Genomic DNA, 25,307 nt, shown 5'->3' with positions numbered 1-25,307 from the left:
CCTAGTTTTGTATACCTCTATCAATTTTCCCCTCAATCTTCTACATTTCAAGGAATAAGTTTCTAACCCACTCAATCTTAAAACTGAGTCCTCCAGTCCTGGCCACATCCTTGTGAATTTTCTCTGTAATTTTAAATTTTATATTTGTTGCAATGATAGCAAGTCTGTTTCCTCGTTCTAACTTTGATTAATTTATATCTTTGTTAGCTTTATTTTTAAAACTTACTTTAAAATGTCAGCAGCATTTCTACTTAAGTCTCTACTTAAATTGCATATAAAGATAGATATGAATTTTAGAAAATTTTTCAGTGAACTTTTGTGCTGTAAAGACTGAGATAATTGAAAAAAATTCTCATTGTTCCTGAAATGTACAGGCTTGAGCATTCATCAAAATAAACTTCATCTCAATAAATTTAATATTAGGAAATTTTATTTGACATTTTGAACTTGAATATCACATGGTTATAGTAAGCAGAATTTGTAATTTTAAATTTTGAACTACATTCAGTAGTCTATGTAACAAACTGCAAGTTTGAAAGTAGCTCTCTTCAAAATGTAGTGTTCACTTGAAAACAACTTCTTCAGCTTTGTGCTGTAACCGAAAAATTAATCTGTAGTTGTAGATTTGACAAATGTGTCACAAGTTCTTGGAAAGGATCTCTAAATTCACTTTTCGCCCCTATCCATGACTTTGTAAATACCTATCAATTCCTGGAATAAATCTGATACTAGGCTTTAAAATAAGTTTTATGACAATTTTAGATTGTGTACTAAGTATGCAATATAATGTAGCTACATTACCTGTGAGCCATGTAGATCAAAATTTTAAAAAGCCATCTTCCTTGCAGTACAATTGATGGAACTTTCACGGGAATTCTGCCTAAAACTTTGTCATTCTGTCTCAGTAACAAGATCTTGCATTCATAGTTTTGTATATGTATCGGTTAACAATTTTTAAAGTTACACAATATAGTTTAGTTTATCCAGGGAAACCTATTTCTTCCACATTCCAGTGAAAATAAAAATAAAACTGCAAATGCTGGAAATCGAAATATAGAAAATACTGTAAGCACTCAGCAGCTCAGGCAGTTATGGGAAGCAAGAAAGAGTTGATGTTTCAGGTTGAAAACATTCAAAAAAATTCTAAAACACAAAAATACAACTGCGGATTCTGTGAATCAAAGAACAGGAACACAACACTGGAAGAACTCGGCCTGACCTGCTGAGTTCTTCCAGTGTTGTGTTCCTATTCAAAAAAAATCTCTGAAGGTTTGTTTCTCCAATGTGGAGCAGACCATACTGAATACTATGAAGAAGTGCACCTGAATTGCTACTTCACCTGGAAAGATTATTTGGACCCCTAGGTGGTGAAGGGGGAAGAGAGGAAAGTACAAGTGTTGGTTACAAGGGAAAATGCCGTAAGAAGGGGATGATTAGTGGGAGTGGATGGTCCTGATGAAAGCTGAGAAGGGAAAATGCATCTGATGGTTAAATCACTTTGAAGGTGGCAGAAATTTAACAATGATCCATCGAGTGGAAAGGCTGATTGGGTGGAGGATGGAGATGAAGGGGTGAGAGCAGAGGTGCGCGAAAGAGATATGTAGTCATATGCTTTGTCAGCATTTCTTCCTGCCAGTTTAAGACTCAAAGTGTTTATCTAACGGAAAGAATGATGTGGTCTGGATAAACTAAACACAATATAGCCTGAAAATGCAATAAATGCTGAACTTTACCAACATTTTCTGTATATAATTCTACAGATCTCTTTATTATCGAAAAATCAATCCTCATCATATGCTGAAACATGCAAAATTCTGGTGCTGAATTTCACATATTATAGTGCAAAATTACAGATTGTCCCTTTTTAATGCAAATCAAAGAGAAAAGATGGAATCCAAATTTTAGAATTTTAGATGCTATGCGAAATTAATAGTCGCTAAGCAGATGTGTTGTAATAACAGCCTTAGTTGCATTTTGATTTTGCTGTATTTATATCTATGCAGTTGTTTGCTTGATGACTTCACCTTTCTCTCTTCATTCTCATTTTTACACCTGGATTTTGTTTTTTTCACATTACATTGCTATCACAGCTGGAACCTGTGGTCACTTCTACACAGAGCATTGATTCCCACGCCCGCTCCAACGATCTCGCACAGGCAGGTGTCTGGGCTGGTGTCTGTGCCCGTGTGTCATGCTGGACTGTAAGGCTGCTTTCATGTCTATCCTGTGATGCATTTTTTTCCCCATCTCTTGGTGTTCCTTTGTTTGCCTGTTTATTTCCTGCTGATGTGTTTCTTCACTGTTTACTATATAATTTATCTGTTTTTAATTGGGTAAATCAAAGATTTTGCAAAGGAATGTGATTCTCAAAATTTCGATATTTTAAAGACACTACAAATAATTTAATTAGCATGTCAGTCTTCAGGTAGAATGTCACATTTTTTGATAGCTTTTGTTTTACTTTTTGATCTTGGAAACTTAAGTAGTATTACATTCTACTGTCACAAGTATTCAGCATTGCATTTGTATTCTAACAACCTTTTGAGCTAATGTGAAAGGTTTGTAAAGAGACTCAGGTTTTTTAAAGAATGCCGTGTTTGACATGCAAGACAATCTGTTGGCATTTTACATATTAAAGACATGTGACATTGTTTTGACACTAATTCAGTTCCGAATTTTACCTAATATGAATTAACCTTTCAGTCCTGCCAAAGGGTTCGGCCTAAAACATTGACTGTACTCTACTCTGTCGACTGTACTAGATGCTGCCTGGCCTACTGAGTTCCTCTACATTATTTTGTGTGTGTTGCTCGATATTTTTTTTCCCATCACTTCCCAGGCCCCTTTCATCCTGGCACTTTCTATCTCCATCTTATTTAAATTGGGACTTAAATTGGGAAAAGAAAAGAAACTTTCCTTTCTTTGAATAAATTTATTCCAAATAGAAATCTTGACAAAAATGGAAGTTGGTTCACATCAGCTTCAGAATATATTTTTGTTTGAGTTTCTACCCATCAGGTTTTTGAAGTTTTTTTTAAAAACAGAAGGAACTTGAGATACCTAACTTCAGAATAACTTTAAAAATTTGGTGGGTGGGGATGTGTGAAAAGTCTACATTTTCTGAATGATAAATTTACTTAATGCTATCATGTCCAATGAACATTCAGGGTGAGTTTGAAAGTAAAAGTGAATTTTAAAAAAATCAAATGCTGCATAAGCTGGAAATAAAATTTAAAATAAACAAACTGCAGGAAATACTTAGCAAGTCATGCAGCAGCAGTAGAGCAGAAATAGAGCTAATGTTTCAGGTTGATGACCCCCATTAACATTAACTCTTATTTCTCTCTTCATAGATGCTGCCTGACTTCTTGGGTAAATGATTTATTTTGGTAGAACATCATGTAGTGAGCTTGAGGGATCTTACTTGTTCCTTTTTTCAATTCTGGTTTTTCATGACAGTTTATTCTTTGCTAGCTGCTAGTCACTTACATTTTCCACTTATTTTCCTGTCTGTGGCTTAAGATGTCAGTGTATGGACAAACTAGCAAGCATTCAAATTACATTTCAAATTCTATAGAAAAGAGATGACTTATCATATTTGAAGTGTTACCTTGTTGAGTTATGTAGCTTTTTAAAAAATGTTTTTAATTCCTATCAAACCTGGTAGGATTTTTACATAAACTCGAATCTTGGGCAAATCAAAATGGCTAATACCATGTTTTATTCTCCATAAATTGCAACTGAAAATTGAATCCAGCAATAAGCAAAGGTGCTGATCTGTAGTTTTTAATACAGTTTGGCATATATGCATTTGGATTGTCACAGTGTCATGAATTTGCAAAATTGAAATGAGTTTCATGCCATAAGAAATCAGTTTATAAATCCTATATCTAATCTAATCGCTTTGGCGTTAGATTATCGTCATTGCTGTTACTCTGCTATAATATGCTTCTCAATGTGAACATAGGGCTTGTAGGTCAGATTCCCTATTCTTTATTTTATTTCATTTATCATATTTGGGTGATGTTAGCAGGGCCATGTTTATTGTCTGTCTGATGATCTAACTATTAAACAGAAATTTTTCAGTGGTTTTTGGATATGCAGTTATAATATTGGAGTTGTATCCAAAAGCAAAGTGTTGAAGAAGCTAGAAATACTCAGCAGGGCCTGCAGTATCTGTGGAGAGTGGGTAAAGAAAGGCTACTATTTCAAGCAGATGTTGAACCTAATGAGCAGGTTATTGGCCTAAATTATTTTTCTTTCTCTGCAACCCTGACATGTTAAAGTATCTCTAGAATTTTCTGCTTTTCACAAATGACTTTAATTATGATGGGGAAAGGAATCTGTCGATTTACTTCTAGCAAATGAGTATAATAATATTGTAGAATACATAAAAATGCCAAATTGCTTTTGAGCTTGCTTACATTTTTGTAATTTTAAAATAAAAGGTAACTTTGACATTTTCCAAGTACATTTATTATCCAAGTACATATATGTCACCATATACACCCCTGAGATTTATTTCCTTGTGGACATACTCAATAAATCCATAATAGATTAATAACCACAACATAATCAATGAAAGACCGCATCAACTTGAGCGTTTGACCAGTGTTTAAAAAAAACCAAACTGTGCAAATACAAAAAGAAAGAAATAATAATAATAAATAAATAATCAACAAATATTGGGCACATGAATCTTTGGAAAAGAGTCCATAGGTCTCCTTCAGAGTTCATATTTTATATTTGTTATTTTTATCATCTGCTTTCCCATCCCAGCTAAAGCTGTTCACATATTTTGGTGCTCCGTATAAATTCCTCATCTGAATTTTAGTAGCACAAACTTTGCAAGTTATACCACTGTCTGTGATAACTTGATAATTTCATCACCTCAAGTAATATGCTCTCAAAAATGAAACATGGAGTGTGGCTATAAGTCAGAAATGATCTTAGTTACAGTAAGTAACATTCTTTAAATTTGGTTTGCTTTTCTTTGCTGTGCTTGGCTTGTGCTGCTGCTCACCAGAAGGTGGAAGAGGTGCCAGCAGCGGTGCTACAGTCTTCCTCAGCATCTGCCTCAACCCAGCCTCAGGTTGGCATTTAAATTTCCATGCTGCTTTTGTGAAGTTATTGTTGGGAAGTACTTGCATGATGTAGAGTAACTAATCTACCATTAATATTTAATTTATCATGTTAAATATATGATTATGCTTATTCTAATGATTATATATAAATTTTGGCAGTTTATTTTTTTTACAATCTTGTGTATTGGAAGTACATAATTGATTTGATAATCTTTTTGATCATTGTTCATGAATGGAAAATTTACATAAATTAAAAATGGAATTTTAAACAGAACACAAGTTATTGCCCTATTCGCTGTATTTTTATCTATGTTTAGTTCAGTGTTCAATGCTCACTCATTTTCAGTGCATTCAAAAGCATAAAGAAAGGACAATACTGGAAATATTCAGCAAGTCAACATGTTAGAAAGCTATTAATGTTTCAGATCATTTACCATTGCAAATTGCAAAAAAGTTTTCAACTGTAGAAAAAATGGGAGAGAAAAGATCACAAGAGAGGATTTATGATTAAGAGGCATGAAAATTTTAAATAACCAGTAAGATAACAGTATCAGGCAAATGATGTAGTAATAGAGTATATAAAGGAATGTTAAATGTGATGGAGGAGATATGAAGGTGAACAGCATAATTGTTAAAGTCTTTGCCATGTCCAGAAGTCTCTTAAAGTCTACTTTAAGAGATGACCTAAGTAAGAGGAGAATTAAAATACCAGTAATTGAAAGCTTAGTGTTACCTTTGCAAACTGAGGGAGTTCCGTTGGAACAGCTATCAGTTATCACTTGAATCAGACAAAATCAAATGCCCAGGGTTTTAGATGAGGCTTTAACTAAATTACTTGGAGCAAGTAGAGGAGAGTAGAAGGACTAGATGATTGTGCAGAGTACCAAAATAAGTATTGAAAACAAGACTAAAGAATGGATGCAAGCATTAAAAGTATGCCTCTATTTCAAGTAGGAGTAAGGTAAATCAAGATTGACATAAATAAAGTAGAATACAAGTAATCAAGTTGACAACTAAAAGTAGTCTGTAAAAGATTTCTTAGATATGTGGAAAGAAAAGAAAATCACAGAAGATAAGATCGAAACAAGGAATACCAGCAACCTAGGTTCAATTCCCACTACTGTTTGTAAGGAGTTGTATGCTCTTCCCCAGTTCCCCATGAGTTTCTTCCGGGTACTCCAGTATCTTCCCATAGTCTAAAGACGTTACTGGTTGGCAGGTCAGTTTGTCATTGTAAATTGTCCTGTGATTATGCTAGGATTAAATCTGGGGATTACTGGGCGGTGTAGTTTGAAGGACCAGAAGGTCTGTGCTATATCTTAGGAAACAAAGAAATTATGTTAGTGAATAAGAAAATGCCAGTGAAATGGCAGTGTATTTTGCATTGGCTTTCACGGCAGAAAACCTGAAAATGGTGGAGACAACAGATATAGAGTGATGAATAGCTGAAAGAATTAGCATTGGTAAAAAAAATGGTGGTATGGAAATGGTGGATGCAGTAGTTGTCTCAATATAGAATTTTAATTGATTCTGCTAATGTTCCCACAAATTGGAAAGTAGCAAAGACAACATGGTTAACATTTTAGTTTCTTTGTGACATGGGTTATTGGGGGGTGGGGGTGGGTGAGCTATTCTAACCAGCAGAATAGATAAAACTAAACCAGAGGATATAGTTTACCTGGAGTTGGGTGATGAAATAATTAGAGCAGTGAGGGACTGGGAGGGTAATATTGTGGTGTGCATTGATGTTTGGTTAATATTTAGAACATATATGGAATGAGCAGGCTATTTTTGAGTTGGGAAGTTATGACTAACAGTGCTAGGATGGGTGCTGCAGCCCAGCTCAGAATCTGTATCAGGTATTTGAATGAAGGGACTATGTGTCATATTTAAATTTGGTGATGACTGAAAATGGGTAGCTGAGTGGATGGAGAGTTCAGGCTATGCGCATGGTATATAACATAGCAAAATATGAAGTCATCTATTTTCAGAGCAAAATAGGAAAGTGAAGTGTTTTTAAAGTGAGACAATGAGAGCGGCAGGGTGACCTTGAGCATGGACAACTGAAAACTGAAATGATTAACTTGCAGGTGAATTTGAACGCAGAATGAAGATGTCTTATTGAAAATATATGGGACCCCGGTAAAATTGCTCAAGGGATATTATTTATAGGTCTAGCCTCACTTGGAAGAGACTATGATCATTTAGGATGTCCAATGAAAGTTCACCAGTTTAATTTTAAGGATTGTGGTGCCAAGCAATCCTCCAATGTAAAGGTGTTAAGCTACTCTCTTGTGTTAAGTGGAACAACAGGCAAACTCATTGAAACATACACAATTTTTCTCTGGTTTGATGATGAATCCAGGGTTGATTGCGTCTTTGATTATAGTGTCTAAAATTAGGGATCAGTGTCTCAAAATATAGAGTCAATCATTCAATGCAGAAATGAGGAAAAAATCTTCAGACAGAAATTTGTGGAGGAGTAGTCCCTGAGCTCAATGGATTCTTGGGTATTAAGGGAATTGAATGATAAACTGTTGGTGCAGAAAAGTGGCGCTGAGATAAAAGATCAGTTGCGATCTTTTTGAATGGCCTTCTCCAGAATCTGTTTCGCATTCATTATATTTCCTTAACGCAGAATAGGGAAGCACATTTTGTGAGGAACAAATACAGTATAGTAAATTGAAATAAATACAAGTGAAAGTTAACTTAAAGGTTTAAAATTGTTACTTTACTATGGTAATTTTGCCAATAAATATGTGTCAGAAAGATGTGAGGAAATGTGTAATTTACTCTTTGATCTGAGTATGTAAGGTTTTCCAACTGGCAGTCAATAGGCATACAGCAGCTTTTAATTAATTAATTCTGTTTTGTATAGATCATATGAGGATGTAATTGGACAATATAAAATTTTCTTTAGTAGATGGAATATGATGCTAGATATTTAAATACATATTTAAGAAACTTAAGAAAATGATATTACAATCATATTAACAATGTTTCTTCTGTAGTTTCCTGCATAGGGTAGTTGACATTTTAGTTCCTTCAATATAATAATGCTTCAAAATAATTGTAGCCTTGGGGATTAACAAACAAATTATATGGCCTGAAAATGGGTAAAATTTGATCTAAAATTTAAACAGAATGATCTACAGAATGATCTGGCCAATAACATGAGGTGTTTAAAAATATTTTGAAAAAGATATTTTTTAAAAATTGAGCAAAGCAATAACTTGTCTTTAAAAACTCCTATGGTGCTGCATCTTCTTTCATTGGTAACAGGAAGTCTAGTGTTAACGTATTATCAACTAATTTGACATTCCATATTGTATCTGATTACAGGCGAAGACTGAGGAGCAGATTGCTGCAGAACAGGCATGGTTTGAAGCTGATAAAGTGTGGCTGGTCCACAAAGATGGATTTTCATTAGGTAATTATAAATGTAAACTTTTCTTATTGATTTTGTGTAAAATGAAAAATGGGAATCAGGAAACTGGATGTGGGGCAGAGTAAAGAGGGGCTCATGGTAGGCATAAACCTTTGAGTCAGCTTGGTAAGTCATGGAGAAAGAATGTTTGTTACAGGAGGAGGCTAATGGGTAAGACTCGAAAAACTTAGTCTCAGCCAAAAAAGGCATTCAAGTCAATGTTTAAGAGGGTATCTTGGTATGGGAAACATATTCAGAGACACATTTACCAAAGTGTGGGGATTGAGATTAGCCAGTGAGGAAGAATGCTTTTCTTAAGAAACGTAGTCAGTGGAAGAGAAATTGATGGGTTGCAAAGCAAAGAAGACTGGTACGTGAAATGGGACATCTTGAAATATAGACAGACAACTGGTGGAAGGATAGTGAGGAAGAGAATTTCAGTTCCTTGGGGAAGATGGTGTAATGACAAGTAAGATAATTTGAAGTCAATGGCTTTAGGACATAGGAAAGGGTTGGACCAAATGTAGAAAATTTATTCTGTAATCAATAATGTTATTACTAAGTGTTTTTCTACTCAATATTTAAATACCTGTATGTTATGTAAACTGTGACTTTATTTTGTTTATTCCTCTAAACTTAATTTCTGGCGTTTTTAGATGCACTTTCCAACTGATTGTATTGTAACTTTAACAAGTGCTTGAACTGTAAATGGCAAAGTTGTAATAGGTGCCTCATTTTAACAATTCACCAGGTTCTAATTTCTGTACTGGGTAGTTAATAGTTGAGCTTCCTTGAATATAATATTATAATACACTAAACATTTAAGGACATATTTGAGTCATGGAGTAATACAGCACAGAAACAGACCCTTTGGCCTAACAGGTCCATGCTGACAACAGTATTCTTCCTGCTAATTCCAGTTCCCTCTGTTTGGCCCATACCTTCCAAGTCCATCCCCTCCCCTTACCTGTCCAAATGCCTTTCTTGTTGCTGATTTCACACAAGATTTCCACACCCTTGAACCTCAGTGGAATTTTATGCCTTACCCAATATACTACTGCCCTCTTACCACATCCCACCAGCCCCCAACCCCCAGCCCAAAATTCCAGGTTTATCTCTATTGTAAACAAGAGAAAATCTGCAGATGCCATATGTGTATATCTTTATCATCTCCCTTTACCCTTGCTCCACTCCTTCACTACGGTGTGCATGATAGAACTGATGTGAGCAAAAGATGGTCTTTCCTCAAATGTTCTTTCTCTCCCCAACCATCCCATTCACTTAAAAACGTGGAGGAAGAAAGACACATATAGTCATTCCTAGCTCATGCATGGCTTTGGCCTTAGTGTTATAGGGCATTCTAATTAAAGTTTTCTCTCAAAACAGGCAACAGGTCCACTAAAGCAGCATCACTATTCCAAGTTTTTTGTAGGTGTTGAGGGATATTTGAACCTATAGAGCAGTGTTATTACTCTTAAATGGCCTAGCAACCAATCATTTGTATCATTGGTTGATTGCTTCTGCCAATCTTAGAACTCTTTGCGGTTGAAGAAGCCAGATTGTTGTCACTTGCTTTTTGTGTCATTGGGTTGTGTAATAGCGCTGCCATAAATCTCACATCCTTGAATTAAAGTAGGATGCCTCAAAAATCTGATGAACTCTGTAGCTGGAGGTGGCTAGTGGTAGGTATAATGCATTCCTTTTTTCTTGAAGAACTTTTACATTTTTCCCCCCATTATCATAATAATCAAATGCACCAACTAACAGGCATTGTCAATTGATATTAGCCATTTTGTTTGATTGTTTCCTACATCAAAGTGCTTTAGTATACAGTATTTTTTTAAACTAAACTAGAATTTCAGTTGAAGTTAGATTAGCTCCATATATGTCTTTGTTACACCAGGAATTGTACTAAATAGATACATCTTTAAATGTAAATATTGTGTTTCATAACATTGCATTTAGCATGCTTAAGATCCTATTTGCTCTTGCAGCTGCTTGTTTAAAAACTGATGCTGCACTCCCCAAACTGCCAGAAGGAAAAGTGAAAATTAAACTGGATCATGATCGAACTATTCTGGATGTAGATGAAGATGATGTGGAAAAGGCAAGTCTAGGGCATGCAAATGACCTTACAAATATTTTGATTCTTTGTTATTGTTATAATTTTTAAATAAATGCTATCATTCTTTGAAGTTTGGTATATAGCTACTTGAGACTTTGTTATCCTCTAGGTGCTAATTATTAAATATACTGAACATGCAATAATTCTCACTTTATACAGCTATAACCAAAGACAAACAATGTCTGTATTAAAAAATGATTTTCATCTGGCTTCTGTAAAGACATAGGCTATGAAGTCACCTTGTTAAATCTGAGTTTCTGAGAGTGTATTTGATGTGTAGTCTTCCACGCTGCCTGGAGAATGTCAGAAAACAGCCGGTTGGTGAGCTCCAGGAACGGAATTTCATCCACTGTGAAAAAACACAGTTTGAGTGACATTGTAGATCAGAGACATAGATAGAACCCCAGCCATATTATCCTTATCAATCCACTTACAAGTTGTAGTTGGTTTAAAGTGCAGCATTACTCCTATGCATACCTCAGAGGTCCTGAAACATTAACTCTGTCAACATGGGCCTAAATCTACTCTCGGATTTTACACCGGATTTTATTCCAGTATTTTATTTCAGTGCCAAAGCAGGCTTTGCGCAAATTTCTTAATAGCTGAATTTAGAGCAAATTCTTTATGCGTGGAGTACTCACCTTGCTTTTAAGTTTCTCCCTCTGAGGAGGAGCAAGGTTCTGACTTTGGCTTCACTAGCAAAAAAGTTATGACAGAAATGCAGCTGAAAATCCTTTTTGATCACATTTGTTAGCACAAATCCATTGGCATGCTTTATATTTTGTTTTCTGATTGAATTGTACTGTATTCTATATCTTTATTCCATATGTTTCATTTAACAGGCCAATCCACCAACCTATGACAGAGTGGAAGATCTTGCAACCTTGTTGTATCTCAATGAATCTAGTGTTCTGCACACGATACGCCAACGGTATGGAAGTAACCTAATCCACACATATGCAGGGTCAAATATGGTGGTAGTCAATCCCCTCAGCTCTCCTTCAATGTATTCTGAGAAGGTATGTTATTAATATTCTGGTATTGTGCATATTAAATATTAGTCTATATTGAACCTTGAAATTTCAATCGCACTTATTATAGCGATGTCTTCAATTCTTTATCATTCTAACTTGGAATCAAAATATTTTTGGTGTATTGTATGATTAATATATGAAAATCATACAGTGTACTGTCTAAGTTGTGTCTTTTTTTAAAAATATTCCTATACTGAGTAATTCAACTAAAATTATGTAGGGTTCTTGCTGAAAAATACTTAATAAATTAAGTGAAATGAAATAAGAGTTTTTTCCCATCGTTTTATGGCTTGTGATATTGATGTCAAAATTAACTAATAAAATTACATAAATTTTCATAATAGCCCAAATTCAAGTTCAAGTTTAATTATCATTCAACTATATGTTAATACAGCCAAATGAAACAGTGTTACTCTGGGGCTAAGGTTCAAACACATTACCAACAGCACACAACACATAACACAATGTAATTTTGCCATTTACATTTTTCAAGATAATCAATCTTTTCTCATTCTGATTCCATTTGTGAATGTGTAACCCATTAAATTTCAAGTGTTTAGAAGTGAACTTTTGTAATTGTTTACGTTAACAAAGGACAAATTTGAAGATTGGTTTATGTTGTAATCAGAATTAGTGAATATTTTGTATTTGAAAAGGAATAATATATTTAATAATAAATCCTGAACAAAAATAAGTGAGATACTTATTCTAAAATTTATCAGAAATGTTATTTGAGATCATTTGTTATACACATGTTTTTTCAGTGAATGTAAAGTATAGGTTTACATTTACTGCAGTTTGAAAATTGTAGCCATCTTGTAAGTATGAATATTCTAAGCTGTGTATTTGTATTGTTAGATTTATTGATGGCTCTAATTTTTCATTTAATTGTCTGATAATATTTGATGTTGAAATTGGGTTGTTCAGTCAGCTGGTTTAGCATACTGCAGGTGTTTTAGAAACTAATAGTTGCAAATTGCTGTTTCACTTAAAAAAAAATACAAGAAAATAATTCTGGACCTTTCTATAGACTCTTACCTGCGCTTTTCATTTTAAAAAGTGCAAACAGATGTGTGGATACACTGGAAATCTCCAATATTCCCAAAGAACTATGGAATTGTTCTGTGCCTATTTTAAGAATGCTATGACTTTGAAACTAATGAGAAATCATGATGTTGAATTGAACAATGACAAAAAACAAAGTTAAAGTGTAAAAATAGCTTAGCAAAAAATATACTATAATTTTTTTTTGTAGAGAATCAAAAATCTTTTTGTACTAACATGTTAGGTATTGCTCTACTATACAGGTTACCTTCGGAAGACATCTAATATCAGTGCTCAAGCTTTTTTTGAATAGCAGATGGCACACTCCTTTTTAGTTTTTTTTCCATTCCTGTCTTGCAGTTCTGATGGGATGGGGACTGATTTTAATGGTATATTATGATGAATTTGTTACACATTTGAGACCAGTATATCTTTCAGTAGTAAATTCCATAAAGTAAAGAAGTAACAAAAAAAAACAGAAACTCGACTTGCTTGATTGCTCCAAAGTCATGTGGCATAAGTTAAATTGTCACATATGTTCAGAAATAGATATGTTTGTATATGCTTAAAATTACTTGTAATTAACTGGATATGAAATGCTGTTCATTTAAATACAGCAAAACATGTGACATTTTCTTTCAAATATAGTTTAGTAATGAGTACAAATCACATTATTCATGTTTTAGGTTATGCACATGTTTAAAGGATGTCGCAGAGAAGATACCTCTCCACATGTGTATGCTATTGCACAAGCTGCCTACAGAAATTTACTAACTACCAGGCAAGATCAGTCCATTGTTCTTCTAGGCAGAAGTGGCAGTGGGAAAACCACAAACAGCCAACATCTTGTTCAGTATTTGGTTACAATTGCTGGGAGCACAGGGAAAATTGTGACTGGTAGGAAACATATTTTATCTGTAAATTTTTGATCTTTAGTATGTCTACAGCTTACTTGATGTTAGGACATGTGCATTTAAAATCTTCCAGGGCTATTTTCTGATTATCTGAAGTCTTATAGAATCAAATTTTGTTTTTTAATTCAAAGTGTGAAAGGCAGATTTATGTAGCATTGCATACATTATTCTTGCATCAGAGCCAATGTAAAATTATCATTAAGAGCAAAGTTTAAAAAAAAATTAGTTCGATAATTCTATAAGCAGCCTGGATAAATGTGGAAGTACAATCATACTGTGGAGTGCTAATCTCATTATTCTATAAAAACAGTTTAAGATAATGTCCCAGTTATAGAGAGGGAAAGCATGGGAACAGGCTCTTTGGCCCACTGAATTTGCACTGATCATCAACCACCCATTTACAGTAATCCTACATTAATCCTTCCATTAATAATTTTTTAAAAATTTTTCCTGCATTCTCATGAACTCCCCCACATTCTGCCACTCACCTTTGTACTAGAAGCAATCTTTGGGACATGGGAGGAAAACAAGGCACCCAGAGGAAATGCATGTGAGAATGTACCGACTCCTCATAGACACCACCCAAAGTCAGAATTGAACACAGGATACTGGTGCTGTGGGACAATGGCTCTATTAGCTGTAGCACAGTGTCAAAATGTTCTTTTTGTAATTTTGTCCATTGAACCAAAATAATACTAGAGAGAAGAAGCTACTTTCTAACTATTCAAGGTGCTGTCTATTTTAAGTCCTGAGCAATTTATCACATTTTTAATAATATGCTGATTTTAGTAGTATAGTAATCATAGCATGGTTGCAGAACCAATAGAGCTGCTGCCTCACAGCACGAATAACCCAGGTTCAATCCTGATCTCTGGTGCTCTCTGTGTGGAGTTTGCATGCCTTCATGTGACCCTGTGGTTTTCCCCTATGTACTCTGGTTTCCTCAGACATTCCAAAAGCAGGTTAATAAATTATCCCTAGCAAGTGATAGAATCTGCAAGGGGTGGGGAGGGATTGAGAAAGACTTGTGAGACTACAAAGTGGGATTAGTGTAGGATCTGTGTAAATGAGGTACTTGAGAATAGACTCAAGCCTGACATTTTATATTAAACATAAAACTAATAAATGCAAAAAATGTTTTAGAGGTAATTAAAGAAATGCAGAGAGTTTCTTCCTTTCATGTGATGGTTTATTCTTTGATCAATACTGTCTTCCTTTGTTTCTAGATTTTGGCAATAGTGTAAACATATATTTACAAGATGAGCATTGCGATGAAGAACAATATGTTGCACTGCCTTTTCCTGAATTCATTTTAGAAGATAGTAATTAAGTGCCAGCTTGAATGACTGCAATTTATACATGGAAGAGAACATAAGAAAGCGAAGCAGTAATAGGCTATTTGGCTCTTGGTGTCAGCTCCATTTTTCAAAAAGATTGTCGCAGATATTCTTACCTCATCTCCTTTCTGCATAAATCTCAGTCGCTTGTTTTCCTTAATATCTAAAAATCTATACTCACACCCTTTACAAAAATTATGGGTGGAGATATTTCTTTTCAACTCTATCCTGAATAGCTGAACATCTATTTTGAGATGTGACCACTGATTCTAGAAACCTGGCCAGGAGAAGCATCACACTTAATTTTGAGTACAGGAGTAAAACTGTCTGATAGCAATTATGCAGGGCCTTGGTGAGACTATGCTTCATTATTTACTCTCCTTAATTAAAAGGAAATGGATATAGAGCAAGGGTTCCAAAACTGAGGTCCACAGACATCTTGGGCTGGGAACTTGGAAAACATTTACCTCTGTATTTTTACTAACCTCTAAATGAAATTTAGCATTTCTTTCAATTATGAATGTAGGCAACAAACCCCAGTAGTATTTAGCAGTACCTGTGACTTGGATACCAATAGAAATTACGGATATTTTCATGTCACTTTGCAGTTGTTACAAATATCTCAAGATACCATTTATCACTATGACATGGCAAATTAGTTTTTTAAAATATTTTGATAACTGTATTCCAATTTAATTGGTTTCTTTTGTAATCCTATGTATTTTATTTTATATCTTTAAATATATTATTCTGAGAAGGGATCCATAGGCTTCATCAGACTGCCAGAGGGGTCCATGGCATATAAAAAAAATTAAGAACCCCCTGCTATAGAGGGAGTATAATGAAGGTTCACCAGATTGGTTCTTGAGTTACGTGATGAGAAGAGAGTGAGTAGGTAAGGACTGTAATGGCAGAATTTAGTAGAATGATAGCTGATCTCATTGAAACTTACAAACTATTTAAGAGTTTCAGAATGTGAACGTAGAAAGGATATTTGCTCTGCTGGAAAGTCTAATGCTATATAAGGAGCAGACCATCTGAAGCTATGATGATGAGAAAATTCTTCACTCAGAGAGTGGCAAGTGTTTGGAATTCTCAGTCCCAGCTGGCTATAAAGGTTGAGTTCATTCAAAAAGAAGATCAAGAGATATCTGAATATGTAGGAATCTAGGGATATGGGAATGCTGCAGAAAAACTGAGGCTGAGATAGGGACCGGTCTTGAAGATGGAGAAGGCTTGAAGGGCTGGATACTTACTCCTGGTCCTGATTCTCATGACCTTACGTTGTATCTGTTTTTATGCTGTCGTTACCCTTAGAAAATACAATTACATTGCCGTTGAGAAATAAATTCTCAAATTTTATCTGACATGAATTAGGTGAAATGGTGCCATAACTTTGGATGAGCTGAGCAAAGATAAGTCATTTTCCAGATCAGATTTAGCAATTTAGGGAATGATTTGCCTTTGGAATCAGCATTTAGGTCCAATAGGAAATAGCAAATGTTTTCACCCATTGTTAGCTTTAGGTTTTAAAGTCGAACTTGATGTTTTGAGAATGACAAGTAATTACTGTATACTTTTCTCATACTAGATTTTCTCAGTAGTATATGATTCTAAATTGATATACATAGTTTCAGATTACTTAATTCTGTATAATGCATTAAACTTTTGCATAATCAGTAAAAAGCTTGTTCATAAGTTCCATAATACTAGCTTTGTTTGATGAAGTAGGGAACCAGACATTTCCAAATTCTTTTAATAGTTATTGATTGAATTGAAACAATAACATGGTTAGTGGCAAATTACTGTACTTCACAGTATTCCACCTCTTAACTTTCTTTAATTTCTCTTGTGTTTTGGAATGTGAAGTTGAGAAATGGCAGGCAGTATATTCTGTTTTGGAAGCTTTCGGCAATACCTCAACAAATATGAATACCAATGCCACACGTTTCTCGGAAATCATCTCACTTGATTTTGATCAGGCTGGCCAGGTGGCTTCAGCTTCTATACAGGTGAGCAATGTATAACCTTTTTCTCTTATAGTACCCATGTTGGAAAATACACAGCATGATTTTACTAGAAAATTCTGGAATTTCTGTGAAATGCTAGCAAATTCTGGATTTTGACACATATTTGCATGGAAGTATCGAACCAATTGACAGCTATTTGTCAACTTGTACACTGAATTTCTTGTGGTGTTTATTGATAGAGCCCAACATTTCTTTGCCTCAAGCAATCAGTGCATATAAACCAAAATATGGAGAATTATCAGTAAATTCAGGATATGTCCTCTTTACTACCATCAGGAGGAAGTACAGGAGTCTGAAGATGCACACTCAATTTTTAGGAAGAACTTCATAACCTCTGCCATTAGATTTCTGAATAGTTTATGAACACTTTCTTCACTTTTCCTCTTTTACGCTATTTATTTATTTTATTTCTTATTGTAATTTATAGTAATTTTCTATGGCTTGCACTGTGATATAAGTGATATTGTTGATGGTTTGAGTCTCTCAAAACAGCTGATCGAGGATTTTCACGCGCAACAATCTTGTGTTTACAGGGAATGGTGCAGGAAACAAAAAAAAACATACAGTGAGCGGCTGTTCTGTGGGTGATAGCACCTTATTAGTTAGAGAGGTCAGAGAGAATAGTTCAAGCTGACGGGAAGGTGACAGTAACTCAAATAATCACACATTACAACAGTGATGTGCTGAAGTGTATCTCTGAATGCGCAACCCATTCAACCTTGATGGGACCCCTTGAACCACAAACGTAAACATACATAGGAGTTACCTAATAAAGTGGGCACTGAGTAAATATAGTAGCTTTCATCAGGTTTTTACTTGGGAACGACACATGGAAATCACATTTTCCACTTGTAGCTCATGGGTAAATGCAGTTAGCTTGCTCAATTAAAATCTTTGAAAATTGGTCCAACCCTATTTTATATTTCTGTTGTGCATTTCTTACCTTGTAAAATTGCAGGAAGGCTTTTATGTATTGGGTGAATTACAGTGAATTTGTATTGATCTGGTGTACTAGCATCTGTGCTCTGTCCTGCACAACCTTATTTTCTCATAATCCCTTTCCTTGCTGATACTTTGAGATTCCTTACATTAGATTTAAGTCCTTCATTGGTAATGGGCCTTTTGATCTCTACAAAGAGCTCTAATCTATTTTCTAATTGTACCAATGATTGCTTAATTCTTGAATTGGTGTCATTCTGGTATTTCATGGTGCACTCTCTAAATTTTGGCATTTCATTTCCATTATCTTCCTTTGCCTCTTCAGTAAATTTTGGTCTACCTTTTGATCATGACCTTCGATATCTCTATCTATGATATGAGTCAATTCCTTCATTCTGTTCAGTCGTTTTCTTTTCACCTCTTGCAAAGCATTAGAAGTGTTAATGTTTCTGTATTAATGACCAGTTATGTCCTTTTAAATTATGAATGAATGTAGACTACATTTACACAGAAGGGAATGTTCCGTAAAGCACTCTTGCGAGAAAGCTTCAATAGATTTTATGTTGTTTTGAGCCGTCATACCTCTTAGTGTTACAGTTTTGCATTCAAGTATTATGTATTTCAAATTCATTTTGATGTGCTAAGATTGGTGGATGTGGTTTGTACTGAATTAATTCAATAGACCTGTTTAATATTCATAAAATTCTGATAATTGAGGCCTTGTTCTCTTTTTACAGACTATGCTTTTGGAAAAGGTCAGGGTATCCAAACATCCAGGAAGTGAGGGGACTTTCAATGTGTTCTATTATCTAATGGCTGGTGCTGACAACACTCTAAGGTACAATAGTACTTTTTAAAAGCTTGGTTTGATCTGCGTTAGTAGCTTTTTAAGGGGTTTATTTGTCTTATTTGTAATTTTGTTATCTTAAGAATGATCTAGCTGGGTAGTTGATTCAGTTATATTCTTGAAATTTTTGAAGAGCGATTTGATATTGTTTATTAATTTGCATGGGCCATTTTAAGTTAATTGACCGGTGTTAAATTTCCCCAATATTGTGGGTGAAATTTCAACTTATTTCTCCAGGTAATTGTCTGGGTCAATTGATTACTGATCCAGTTCTTTTAAACAGCTCCGGGTGAATTTTCTTTAATAATACTATTGCCTTGGATTGTTTCACTCCTTCAAAGACACAATACAAACAGAAACAGTTGCTGTAATTATTCCTAGGTCATGATTATTCTTCCAGTAACATAGTGTACAACTGTATAATTTCTTTGAGCTGTGTTATATTGTTCTTAGGAAACCCTCTAGACAATGTAAGTTTGTTTTTAGCTGATAACTGTAAGTACAGTCTGCCCTCCTTATCTACAACGGATTGGTTCCGGGACCCTTCGCAGATACCAAAAAACGCAGATGCTCAAGTCCCTAATCCTGTCTCAATGCACTGGACCTTAGGACCCAGCGGCGGAGCTCTGAATCCACAGTGTTTCTGTTCATGAAAATAATCACAATCATGATTGAAAATAAAGTGGAAATAATAAAGTGATCGGAAAGAGGTGAAACACCATCAGTCATTGGAAAAACATTAGGCTACAGTTGGTCAACGATTGGAACATTTTTAAAGGATAAAATGAGAAATGCCGTGCCTCGATGAAAGCTACAATTATTACTAAGCAACACAGTGGTTTAATTATTGGGTTTTGGGGTTTTTGGTATTTGATCCTCCACATTAACCAGGCATGGATGGAGAGCCGCTAGGGAGCGATCTATCACTGGATCGAAATCGGGGACTTCCGTTCCCGAGCCTGGTGCTGAAACATACGTCCTTAATTGTTTCATATGCATAGAAAGTTAAAATATATACTGTATACTAAGACAAACACTTGACTAACTGACGCTAAATATTACTGGATGTACCTGTTCCGACTTGCTTAATAAGAGAACTTCTGATTTTTTTTCAATCCTGATCCACGATAACATATGCACATCCTCCTGTATACTTTAAATCATCTCTAGATTACTTATAATACCTAATACAATGTACATGCTATGTAAAATAGTTGCTATACTGCATTGTTTAGGGAATAATGACAAGGAAAAAAAGTCTGTACGTGCTTGAACAACAAGTGCTAGAAGAGCACTTCCAGGTTTTCTCACTTCACGGTTGGTTGAATTCGCGCATGCGGAACTCGTGGATAAGGAGGCGGACTGTAACTGCTTGCTGCTAACTTTATGTATTACATACAACTGTTTTCCTATTTTTGTTATTTACAGAACAGAACTTCATTTGAATCATTTTGCAGAAAACCATGCTTTTGAAATTTCACCTTTATTAAAGGTATCTGTAGACTTCAGAGCTGATTTTTTTTTAATGTAATCTTCTGTGATGTTTGTTGGCCAAAATTCTTCTAAGTTACTTAATTAAACAATTACTCATATGATGGAAAATGGCATGGAATTCATGGAAGATTTCTATTTTATGTACAATTGATTCCTGTTAATTGGGATACATTGGAAGCAGTGCATTTTGACCCTATTAAGCAGCAGCCCCAATTAGCTAAAGTGTCATGGAAATAGTTAAAAAGGTATACTTTAAAAAAAAAAGACAAACTGAATAACAAATTATGTATTTAAATCATATGCAGTACAAATTAGAAAACTACCGCCAGTACTACAATACTATAAAACTGTGTATTAGTTTCTAATACATATCAGCAGGGAATTTAATCCACATTGCATTATTTTGACTGTAAATGAACAAAATGAGCGCAGAGTTGTAGTGCACATAATAGACTGCTTTCATACAATGCTGTCGAAAGTTGCATCCTCCAAATCTTCATTTTCATTCTAACATTCAGGATGATTGCTGATACCTTTAAATTCCTTGTACTTCCTAATTTGTAAAAATAATTAAATCATTTCATTTTCACTCCCGACCATTTCTGGCGTCTCCAAGCTTGAATGCTTGAAATCGCAGAGAGCGAAAAAGGTTCTGAATTGTTTTACTGCTTATTTCTCGCCAACTATCAGTGAAAAAAATCACTGCTTTTTGAACATTTGCAACTGGCACTGTTTACTCAAAGCATGGTGCAATGTCTAACAGCCATGCAAGTGCATGCAACTGATGCTAGTTTGACAACAGTCTTCTGCCCCAGTTAGGTGGCATGGTACCCCAAATAAACAGATTGATTAGATTCAAAAAGTTCAAAGCACATTTATTACCAAAGAATGTATAAATTATACATCTTGAGATTTGTCTGCCTATAGGCAGCCACAAAGCAAGAAACTCAAATAACCCAATTGAAAAAAAAGACTCTGCAGAGAAAGAGAAAAAAACACAGATCATGCAAACAATAGAAGCAAGCTAACAGCACTCCAAACCAGAATGAGTCCCCAGATCCGCTCCTGGAGCAGCGTGGAGTAGGCTCCAGCCTCGGTCCCAGTTCATCTCACCAGCGGGGCAAAAACGCACAGCATCTGGATTAGTCCACAGCCTTGGCGCCATGGAGAAAGAATGAACATTTGTGGACTAATGAGCGAAATCAGCCCAACCCTAGCCTCTGTTCCCAGCATTTGGGCTTTCAGTCTATCTGTGCTGGAATTAAAGTTGTCCAAGCACGTGGTCTTCGCTCAAGGACCCAGACCCCAGCGCTGTGCTACACTTGGGCTGCCCAGCTCAAAGCCATTTTCGATCTCACCAAATTGGCTTAGTGCTTGGAACAATCCAACCTTGTATCCGGGTTAGATGGACAGGGATTGAAACTCTTCCGCATTGATTCCTCTCCAAATTACTCACTCCATCTCCAACAGCGATATGAATTCCAACTGTAGCCCCAGTTCGAGCACATAGTGCCTCACAATGCCCCAACATGGCTGGTCGTCCAAAATTGCCTGACTCCTTAAGTCTGCGGAGATAGTTCATCACAATTTGCTTCAGAAAAGATGTTATAAGTAATGTTTTTAGTTGAGTCTCTTGCCTTCCGAACTACCAATGAGCTTCCATATATCTTTGGTAGCACCATCTTAAACTGGATTAGCTTTTGTTCTTTTTCCCAAGTAAGCTGCTGTCCCAATTAACTGATGGCCCAATTAACTGGAATCCACTGAATTTGAATATTTGCTGTAGAAAATAGTTAAAAGCACATTTCTGATGCTGTTTGGTTATTTAGATGATGAGCAAAGTATGTTTTTAGTTTTTTTTAGATAGGTTTAACTCCCTTAAGAATTCGTGGAGCTGCTTTCATCTAGTCAAGTGAAGAATATTTCATCAAGCTTCTGACTTGTGGTCTTGTAAATGGGGGCAAAGCTTTAGGGTGTTCGGATGTGAGTCACTTGCTCCAGTGTACTCAGATTCTGTCCTTTTTTTTATCATCACTATATTTATACAGCTGATCCTTTTGAGTTTCTGCTCAATGATGCATCCCATGGCACTGATGATATTTGGTCATGCTAATGGCATTGAATGTCAAGAATAGATAATGAGACCTAATTCAGATTCTTTTTTTTTTATCACATGTATATCAAAACTTGCAATGAAATGCATGGTTTGAATTAACAACCAACACAACCTAAGGATGTCTCATCCTCCCTTTAGAATACATTTTTTTGGGATGTATCGGTCCTGCATCTTCTGACTTGCTCGCAGAAACACCAGCCCATTGCTGTTCTGCCATCAACCCTGCTCATGTTCCCTTCCAGTCCAGCTCCTCCCTCATGCCTCTATAGTTCCCTTTCCTCCACTGTAATACTGACATATCTGATTTTAGCATCTTCCTCTCAAATTGAAGGGTAAATTCTGTCAAGTTATGATCACTGACTCCTCAGGGTTAATTTTCCTTAAGCTCCCTAATCAAATCTGGTTCATTGCGCAACATCCAATCCAGAATTGTATTTTCCCTGGTGGGCTCAACCACAAGCAGCTCTAAAAAGCCATTTTGTAGACTTACTACAATTTTCTTCTCTTACAATCCAGCACCAATCTGATTTTCACTATCTACCTGCATATTGAAATTCCTCCTGACAATCTTAACATTGTCCTTTAAACTGGCCCTTTCTATCTCCCATTGCAATTTGTACTCTGAAGAACATACCACTGACCCTGGACCCATTCTCACTACACTGTCTACATATATATTAATGGACGAAGAAAGATAGGAACTTACCAGAAACTTATCTTTGCAGTAACCTCTTTTTGCCTAATCATCATCTTTGGGTTTCTCCTCTTTTTTGTGATAACACTTAACCTGTGCAAAATTCCTGTTGTCAGAAGACGTTAATGTAATTTTAATGGAATTTCTCAGAGATGCTGATAGTCTATTAGTGCAAGTTTGATCATCAGACAGGATTTTTTTTTGGTCTCATAATCTTTGCTGTAATCAGTGCTCTCAGCTGTTTCTTGCTATCATGAGGATGGAATCTATTGCTCAAGTCCTAACAAAAATAAGTCTCTGCAATGATCCAAATCTCAAGGGCAAGCCTAGTCAGATAAATCCACTTGGCATTTCTGACTGAACTTGTTATTGTTTATTATTGTCACATGCAACAGGGTGCAGTGAAAAGCTTTTGTTTTGTGTGCCATCCAGACATACAATACCATACATAATTATATCGAGGTTATAAAAAGAAAACAAAAGGCAGAATTTAGTGTAGCTAAATTCTGTAGCTAAATTCAGGGGTTCAAGAGTTCATTATTTAGCAATGTTTATGAGAAATGAGCTGTCTTTGTACAGTGGCATGTGCTGTCAGGTGTTTGCATTCTTCTGCCTGACCAGAGAAAGGAGAAGAAAGAATAATGGGTAACAGAATAGTTAATGAAGATTTAGTCACATGATAAGACCAGTTGGTTGTCAAATTGCTGTCATTTCATGTACTTAAATTATCACTTCGCCAGATGATAACTGCAATGATGATAAGCAGTTGTATCATCTTTCTGTTCTGTGACTGAGCACATTAGATACTGATGTACTCTACTATGGTAAACAGTTTTAATTAGTTATATATTATAGTAGATGAACTGAAAATATGTGATAATAATTTTGTTTATTATGTAATGCATTAGTCAGTTATTAATTTGTTTTAATTGTCTTTACAGCCAGAAGAAAAACAAAAGGCAGCTCAGCAATTTAACAAGCTTCAGGCTGCTTTGAAGATGCTTGGGATTTCAAATGAAGAACAGAAAGCTTTTTGGCACATCCTGAGTGCCATTTATCACTTGGGGGCAGCAGGTGCCACGAAAGGTATTTGGTTGAACTCATTAAGGTTCAATAGTTTAGTTTTACTTTGGTATATTTTAATACCATTTACTTGGCAGGTATTTCATCATCATATTATTTAATGACACAGTTGGATGAGCATTGAACAAATATGGAAGACTGGACATTGACCAGTCTTCTCTTATATTAGAATGGTCTGCCAGCTCTTTGGTGGTTGGGATTGTGGTTAGAACAGGTGGAGGATATAGGACAGATTGTATGGTGGCAGTTGAATTAGCCAGTCTTTTGCCGAGATTGGGTAGAGGAGGAATCGACCAGTTTTCCCATGTTGGCAGAGGAACCACCATGTTTGTGGTGTTACGTATCCCGTAACTGGATAACTTACCAGCAAAGATAGAGAGGTCCGTTGAAGTCTGATGTCACTATTTTCAAACGTTTTTATTTATAAAGGGGCGCAAAAGTAAGGTTAATACAAACATTCAGATAATGCACGTCGTCAACACTCCATCTAAAGCGCGGGTATAGTAATAATCATCATTAAGAAATGAGCTCTACTGTTGTCTAGGGGATAATATATTGTCCGTTGGAAATATAAAAGTCACTCAGAAGTCTGCAGGCTTCAGCCTTTTGGGAATCGCTGGGTTTCATGTGGTGCGACAGAGAGAGAGAGATTGGTGAGAAAAAGGAAAGACTTGCCGGGTCCTTATGAAGCATCCGTTGAATCAGGGGAGCGGGCTCCCCCTCCCCGATGTTAGTTAAAAGCGGTTTTCCGTGATTCCAGCCACAAATTCCAATCCCGGAATCTAATGCACGTGGCCTCCTTCAAAATGGCTTCCCGCTATGGCGGGATCACTCTCGTGTCTTCTTGGTGTGTCTAAAGGGGCTGTCCCCCTTAGACCCTCCTTTATACTTCCTCACGGGGTCGCAGGTGTCAATCAGGTTGGGATGATGCAATCTTTCTCTCAACCAGCCCACTTTGCCCGAGGGCTTTACGCGTGGTCTCCATGAGACAATAGTCACTGTTGCCTTATTTCGTATCCCGGTGGAATGTGCTATTTGGCACGTCTCTCTCTCTCCCACTTCCTGGGTCTACTGACCCCCCTCAACGGGTGCTCTTGCGATTCTCACAAAGGAGGGGGCTGGGATCATAACACCTCCCC

General features: G+C 35.8%; 1 protein-coding gene across 7 annotated transcripts in view; it reads left to right on the top strand.

The window, feature by feature from the left end:
* myo18ab (myosin XVIIIA b) overlaps positions 1-25,307 on the top strand; it is a 218,755-nt gene that overhangs the window by 88,810 nt on the left and 104,638 nt on the right. For 3 of the 7 annotated variants that reach the window (XM_059973309.1, XM_059973307.1, XM_059973308.1), the window contains exons 3-12: positions 2,091-2,201; positions 5,027-5,092; positions 8,427-8,514; positions 10,506-10,618; positions 11,479-11,655; positions 13,401-13,611; positions 16,835-16,977; positions 18,672-18,772; positions 20,210-20,273; positions 24,027-24,171. In XM_059973309.1, the coding sequence (XP_059829292.1) occupies positions 2,091-2,201; positions 5,027-5,092; positions 8,427-8,514; positions 10,506-10,618; positions 11,479-11,655; positions 13,401-13,611; positions 16,835-16,977; positions 18,672-18,772; positions 20,210-20,273; positions 24,027-24,171 (1,219 nt within the window). The remainder of the gene's footprint in view (positions 1-2,090; positions 2,202-5,026; positions 5,093-8,426; positions 8,515-10,505; positions 10,619-11,478; positions 11,656-13,400; positions 13,612-16,834; positions 16,978-18,671; positions 18,773-20,209; positions 20,274-24,026; positions 24,172-25,307) is intronic. The other 4 variants (XM_059973310.1, XM_059973313.1, XM_059973312.1 and 1 more) reach the window with 2 other exon arrangements.

Source organism: Hypanus sabinus, chromosome 6 (genome assembly GCF_030144855.1).
Source record: "Hypanus sabinus isolate sHypSab1 chromosome 6, sHypSab1.hap1, whole genome shotgun sequence".
Classification (NCBI taxonomy): domain Eukaryota; kingdom Metazoa; phylum Chordata; class Chondrichthyes; order Myliobatiformes; family Dasyatidae; genus Hypanus; species Hypanus sabinus.
The sequence above is the reverse complement of the archived record's forward strand: the minus strand, read 5'-3'. Positions and strand labels throughout refer to the sequence as shown.